Raw genomic sequence first — 7,083 nt, 5'->3', positions numbered from 1 at the left:
CACCCCTCCTTGCCCCATCCTGAGACTCTGAGAGCTCACACAGACTCCCAGCACAGTGCTCCCAGATGCTGAAGTTGTGGACTGGTTCTGGGGAGGCAGGGGAGTAAGCAGGGATGGTGCTTCCTGTGGGCCCAAGGGTATACTCTAGGCACTGAGAGTCCTCTCAATGTTCTTAGGGAGGATAACAGAGGTTCCGAGAAGCACTGTGATGGGAGATCAGGACAGGGAACACACACACACACACACACACACACACACACGCACACACACATGCACATAAACACGGGGTGGGGACACTGGCTCTGCCTAAGGGGCCCTCTGTCCAGCTTTTGCTTTTGCCCAGAAGAGCTCTGCCCCTTGGAGCTAACACCCTCCTCACCCTGGCCTTGGGCCCTCAGCCATGTGCTGGGCACAGGGTCCTCTCTAAGGAAGCAGGGGCTTGGAAACAGTGGGCTCTCTGCATCAAAGTGGCTGGGGAGAGGGGAATTTCTATTTTTATTGCTTTCCTGGCAGGAGGCAAAGACACCAGCTCCTCACGTCACTCATGGTGGTAAACCACCAGAAAGCTGATTAGGCATTCCTAGCAGGGCAGGGGTGGTGGGGGCATCTTGGCTGCCTTGGACCCTGCCCACCGACTTCCTATCAGGGACCTGGCGCAGCCTCCTGTGGCCTCCTGGGCTCAGTCAGACCCTGGCGCGCTTTGGCAAAGCCGGTCCGGATTTCTTGGTTTATGCGGTCCTGCCATGGGTCTCTGGAGAGAAAGGGAAGACGAGGGTCATATATAACTGTCGGAATGACAGTGGTAGGTGGCCGGGGCTATTTAAAGGTGCCAGGCATGCCTTCTACTCTTGTGTCCGCTGATACCCAGCAGCCTGACACACTGGGCACACCCAGCACACCAGGCACACCAGACACACCAAGTACACTGGCCGCACCGGCCACACTAGGCACCCCGGGCACAGTGGCCACACTGGGCACATAGACTTTATCTTTCCCACCTTTGTACTGTAGGAGCCCAAAGCTCAGACATGTGATGACTTCTCCATGACCATACAATGACTGGTCGTCTGCCTGTGTGGCCATCCCCCTGTGCCCTACTCGAACTATGACTCGGGGAGCACTAGGGCAAAGGGTCCCCTGGACATCCCCCAAACACGTTTACTTTTTCATGCTCTGCCCACGATGCCTGGAGCTGGTCACGACGGGCATTGCTTTGAGCCAGAGAGTGAAGCAGGTATCTGAGGGACAGCCAAGACTTCCTAGACTTCCACGGGAGACGTTTGTTGACACTGGGGTAAACCCCACTGCTTCGCACTCGTTAGGCAACCATTCTGTCACTAAGCCACACTCCCAGTCTCAGGGACGTTTTTCAGGCTGGTCGGCCAGGGCGGAGGGAAGAGAAAGAGAGCTTTGTAGGGTGTCTCCTGAGGTGCAATGGGGTGGGGCTCTCTGAGTGCTGCTGCTGGGTTGGTGTGATCGGGGTAGGGCTTCTGTCTCTGACCTCTGCCTCACTATTGACAGAAACAGTCTGGGTAAATAGATGAGCGTGTGCACGTGTGTGTGTGTGTGTGTGTGTGTGTGTGTGTGTGTGTGTGTGTGTGCTTGTGTGTGTGCCTGTGTGTGTGTCTGAGTGCAGACCCTTGTTAGGTCACACTCAGGCCCTGAACACAGACCCTCCACTGCCTGCCTGAGGCTCTGAGTCAGGTGATGCTTTTTGCAGCTAATTGCCAGTTTCCTCCCTCCCTGACCCAGAAGATGAAAATGTTTCTGGCACTTTCTAAAGTTTCTGCCTAAGAATGAAAAAGTCATCAGCTGAGAGCTTGAGCTGATAAATAGCAGCCAAACCTGCAGGTCCCCAACCCCGAGAGAAGTAGCCAGGGGCCGAAAGGACTTCCCTGAAGGGTGGACAGGGACAGAGCCTGGCTGGGGACAGGGCAGGAGGGGGCTGGGGCTTCATCAGGGCATGACCAGATCAGATGGAAGGAGGGAGCGTGTGAGCTGACATCTGAATTTCAAGAAGGGGCAGGGGCACCCAAAATTGCAACTGGGAGAGTGGAGCTCGGTAAAGGAACACAGTCCTAGTCCAGTCCCAGATGAAAACACTTAATGACTTAAAAAATCAAAAGGGCAGGGCCTCTTAAGTCATAGCAACAGGAAGAGTAGAGGCCCTGGGGTATCGAGACTTGAGGTTTGCTGCAGAGGACAGCCCAGACGCCCAAGAGCAGGAGTCCAGATGCAGAAAGCAGCAGAGCGAGTCCTGGCTGGGCCAGGAGCTCAGAGCAACCAGTTAGAACAGTGGATCTCAGGCTCCCTAACACTGCGACCCTTTAACGCAGCTCCTCATGTTGTGGTGACCCCAACCACAAAATTATTCCATTGCTACCTCATAACTGTAATTTTTGCTGGGTTATGAATCGTGATGTATGCAGGATAGCTGATATGAGACTCCTAAAGGGGGACAAGACCCACAGTTGAGAACCGCTGTGTTAGAGGCTCTGGTGAAGGGACAGTTTTGGCCCAATGCTGGGTCATCTGGGAGGGGCCCGCTGCATTCCCAGCCCAACTTCCCCTGGGGGACTAAGCCCCTTGGCCATCATGGTCCCAAGGACCTTCTGTCCTTTGAAAACACCTGTGCCTGCTGCCTTTGCCTGTGCAGGCTGCTCCTGGGGACAGGGGAGCAGGGAACAGCCTGATGGAGGAACCCACTATTGTTCCACATGGCCCCCAGTGAAGGACATGGTACCCCCAAGGATGGAGGGCGGAAAGCATGCTGTTAGAGGCACAGGCTCTAAAGGTCTTTCTCATGCTGCCTTTTGGTGTCTTTTTAATGTAAAAGTCCCGTGTGGAAGAGGCCGACAAGGTCAGCTCAGACTAGAAAGACCCTCAGCGCTGGGTGTGCTTGGCATGCCCTAGTGTTGTGTCCCTGCAGACGGTCCATTTATACAGCCTTTGTGTGGACACAGAAAATTCATGCAGGCTAGCTGAGCATCCTGGGGCCTCCCAAGTGCACCCCAAATGGCCTGGCTCAGCCAGGGTGTAGAGCAGATACAGCTGCCACTCAGCTATGCACAGACAGTACTTAGCATCAGCCAATTATGTATGTCCCAGGCCTTGCCAGTAGCCAGGCCTTTAACAATCTAATATAATGGATCATCCCTAATGGGGAAGTGCCCTGGCTTTGGGTAATCCCTTCTTACTCACCCAGGCTTGATAGACAGGGGTGTAGGGAGGGGTCTGCAGAATCCCACCTTCCCTGTCAGCCAGTAGGTCTCCTCCAAGCCCTTCCCCTGAAACAAAACAGGAAGCGGTGAGAGGCCCAGGGCCCGAGGCAAAGAGAAGCCTGGCTCTGCATGTTGACAGCTGTGTGACTTTGGCCAACTTGCTTCACCTCTCTGTGCTTCCTGCTATCTCCTAAAGCTGCTGTGAGGATTACATAATGCAATAAAGACCAGCTAAAGAGATGAAGGCAGGCCTGGAATGCTAAAACCTGAGGCACGCACCATGTAGAATTCCTCTGGAAGACTCCAGAGCCTCCGCTGGAATTAGGTGGGGAGGAGCTGTAGGACACTGAGGTCCTAGGCTAGCCCACCCCTCAGAATTGACCCCTCTGTCGACCCAGTGTTTCTCAGGACACACCTATGCTCACGCCCCAAGTCAGATACTCCTGCCCTGGCTTATCCCATCCACCCTCTGCCCCAGCCTGCTCCAGCCCTGTCCTGCTCAGAGTGTCACAGGCAGACACTGGTCCTGAGAGCTGGAGGCACTCAAGTGAGTGCCTCCTGCACTATCCTCCTGCTGTGGTGTCATCCCACGGTGTCCTGAGGTGAATCAGAAAGCATGCTGATTCTGAGGTCCAGTCACAGCCCTGGGGGCCTTCAAGCTATACCTGTGCCTAGCAGAGGAACTGGGGGAGGAGGATGGGACAAGGTGAGGGAGAAGTCACTGCCTTCATCAAGCATTGCATAAAAAAGAAGAGGAGAAGAAGGGGGAGGAATAGGGGGAAAGGCAGAGGAGGAGGAGGAGGAGGAGGAGGAAGCCACTGTTCAAGGTTTTTTTCTGTCTCAAAGGAGCTCGTGGAAAGTTCAGCCCAGGATTACACTGTGGCTGTGGAAAGCCACTCATGGGTGCACGGTGAAGTTATGCAGCTACTATTTGGAGAAAGTGGGGATGTTCTTGGGTCGGGGTAGGCTTTGGTGAGAGCTGATGTCTGAACTTGGTTCTGAGGGATGCGCAGGAGCCCCAGAGTGTCATAGAAAAGGCATAAACTTGGAGCCATCATCGGCTAAAGTCAGGAGCTAGCCCTGGCCTTTCTAATTGAATTTCTCAGCTATGTAACACGAGGAGAATTTGTTCTTTTCACAACTCTGAGGGTTGTATGTGTTGTGTGTGCTGAGTCCCAGGGGGCTGCTCAGGCAGACTGTTAGTGGCCACACTTCTCTGCCCTGCCCTGACTCTAGAAGAGAACCAAATGGCTCCCAGGAAGTTTTTCTTGGTTCTAAAATGAGGGACATAGGGGATCATGTTTGTGCCCTGCTCACACACACTGGCCAGCTGAGACCTTCTGCTGCTGCCCAGAATCCAGCCCCACAGCAGTCTCTCACCTTCAGTTCAGTCTGGCCTCTGACATCAATTTTGTAGCCTTCATCAAGGCTGAGCAGGGCCTGGACGGTGCTTCGGCTAACGTGGATTCTGTACGCTGAGAAGAAAGGCGGCCGTCACGCCGCTACCTGGTGGCAGGCAGCCTACTTCACTAAGAGGGGCAGTCAGTTACAGAACACAATCACGAATATGATTCCCTCTCCTAACCCTCTCGTTCCCCTAGACGATTGGTCCCTAAGAGAGCCCCCAAGAAAAAGCAGATTCCATAGAAGGGGTAGGAAGTGTTAGGAAGGGAGGTCTCTGGACCAAAGGTTTGCCTGTGGGGCTGCCACATCCAGTTACACAGCGTGTCCACGGAGCTGCATTAGGACTGAACCACCCACACACAGGGGCAGGGGACCTAAGGTGGGACAGAGATGGCTGCTTTCTTCAAGGCATCAGAGTAGTTCGTCCACAACGGCCTAGAATGTTGGAGATGGCTGTGTGGTGGTGTTGGAGCTGACGCAGAGTAACTGGGGTGAGCATGCAGCCAAGTGAAATCCCAAACTGGAAGGGGTTGCCTCACTGTAAAGGGAGGACACCAAGGCCTTCCGGGCAGAGCGTGCCCAGGACACTGGGCAAGTCAGTTCCAGAGCTGGTGTGGGGTGGGGGTTGGGGGGGCAGAGACCCAGGTTTTCTGTCTCTTGAAATACTGTCTTCTCTGCTACTTCTCCCATGAGATCATTGCAACAGACAAACAAACAAACAAACAAACACCCAGGTGGGGACACGGCGACTAAGTACTGTTTTCCACAGCCGGTCTGGGTTTGTGGAGAAAGACTTTCCCAGGGTCAGGATGGAAAGCTGAGGCACTCACGCAGCCCTGTGGACTCCATCCTGGAGGCAGTGTTGACAGTGTCCCCGAAGAGACAGTACCGAGGCATGGTGAGGCCCACGACCCCCGCCACGCAGGGCCCTGAAATCAAAGGTGCCTGGGGAGCTCCGGGAGGCCTGACGGAAGCCAGGGTCCTCCTCCCCGTGCCGCCGCACTGCCCTCTGTGTGTCTGGAGCTGAGCACTGTGCTGTCTGGAGTCAATGGCAGCACTGAGGGAGACAGCCGTGCGCCAGGCCCTGGGCTGGGTCCCCGGCCATGTGTGAGACAGGGAAACAGTAGCCAGTACAGGGATGAGGGAAACGATCTGGAGACACGACAGATGACCTATGTCTTGAAGGGAAGCTGAGTGGGCAGGTTCAAAGGCCTGGGAAACTACAGCTGAGGGTGGGTGAGGGGAGCCTCGGGGGGAGGCTGCAGGGGCTGGTGAGGTCTTTGGGACTACAGAGGGCCTCCGTGCTGCACTTGATCCTCCAGACGGGAGCCACAGGGCTGGGGAGGGCTATAGAGACCTGCCCTGAAGTCTCTTCCACACCCAAGAGATCTCTGCCTCTTCCATCAGACTACCGACTTCTCCACGTGGAATCAGCTGCCCTTGCTCAGACGAGAAAGGTAGAAAACTTCAAACCACAGAAAGTTTGTCAACCTGAGTGCTCAGACCCTTTGGTAACCAAGGGTAACCAGAAACAAAGCTTTTCTGACAGAGTAGGGATGCCCTGGCTGACCCACCACCAGTGCCCCTGGGAATTCTGGGAGGCTGATCTGGCCTTGCCGAAGCCCCCAGCCCTCTGCCTACCTGAGTGCAGACCGGCCCTGACACGGATGGGCACCTCGGGCGCATGCCTCATGCGGAAGTCACCTGCACGGCTAAGTATGTCCAGGGCCATGTTGGCGATCTCAGCCGCATGCCGACTCCCATTGCGCCGAGGGAGCCCAGAGGCCACCATGTAGGCATCCCCGATGGTCTCTATCTGCAAACAGGAACCTCGTGATGGGACAGCCTCTCCCACGCCCCAACCTACACACCACCAATCAGGAGCCCCCACCCCACCACGCCTGGATCTCACACAGTCTTCAGCCTCTGCCAGGCTTCCAGTCCCAGGCACTCAGCACTGGTCAGAGCTGGGAGCTTCAAGTGGCCTCTGTCTGATAGGCAGGCGACAGCTCCGGGTCTGTCTCTGGTAGCAGACCCAGGGAGCAGTGTGCACGAGGCCACGGGGCCAGCCAGGACCTCACCTGAAGATCCCTACCAGGGACAGTCTGGTGTCCTGACTTTACTGGCTTCCAAGGGTACTGGAAAGAACGTGGGTTCTAGGGCAGCCTGTAGAAGACGGTCATTCTTGCACTCATGAGGCTGAGGCAGGAGGGTTGCTGCAGGTTTGAGGCCAGGAATCCTTGGGCCTTGTCTCAAAGATAAGACCTTGTCTCAAAAGGAGATTGGCTAGGGGAGGGGTGGTGGTGGTGAAATGGGTTCATGTATGCCGCTGAGGGCGATGACTGAAGCCTGGTCCCCAGAAGCCTCATGGTGGAAGGAGAGAATGGACTCCATAAGTTGTCCTCTGTTCTACACACACACACACACACACACACACACACACACACACACACACACA

The 7,083-nt window shown here is 55.5% G+C and overlaps 1 protein-coding gene across 1 annotated transcript in view; it reads right to left on the bottom strand.

The window, feature by feature from the left end:
* Window positions 1-642: 642 nt before the first annotated feature.
* LOC129688443 (guanylate cyclase D) overlaps window positions 643-7,083 on the bottom strand; it is a 33,708-nt gene continuing 27,267 nt past the window's right edge. Inside the window, exons 15-19 of the mRNA XM_055623264.1 lie at window positions 6,267-6,441; window positions 5,456-5,554; window positions 4,602-4,696; window positions 3,202-3,287; window positions 643-751 (exon numbers count right to left, since the gene is read on the bottom strand). Coding sequence (XP_055479239.1) covers window positions 643-751; window positions 3,202-3,287; window positions 4,602-4,696; window positions 5,456-5,554; window positions 6,267-6,441 — 564 coding nt within the window. The remainder of the gene's footprint in view (window positions 752-3,201; window positions 3,288-4,601; window positions 4,697-5,455; window positions 5,555-6,266; window positions 6,442-7,083) is intronic.

Source organism: Psammomys obesus, unplaced genomic scaffold (assembly GCF_907164565.1).
Source record: "Psammomys obesus unplaced genomic scaffold, mPsaObe1.curated_primary_1811, whole genome shotgun sequence".
Lineage (NCBI taxonomy): Eukaryota > Metazoa > Chordata > Mammalia > Rodentia > Muridae > Psammomys > Psammomys obesus.
The sequence above is the reverse complement of the archived record's forward strand: the minus strand, read 5'-3'. Positions and strand labels throughout refer to the sequence as shown.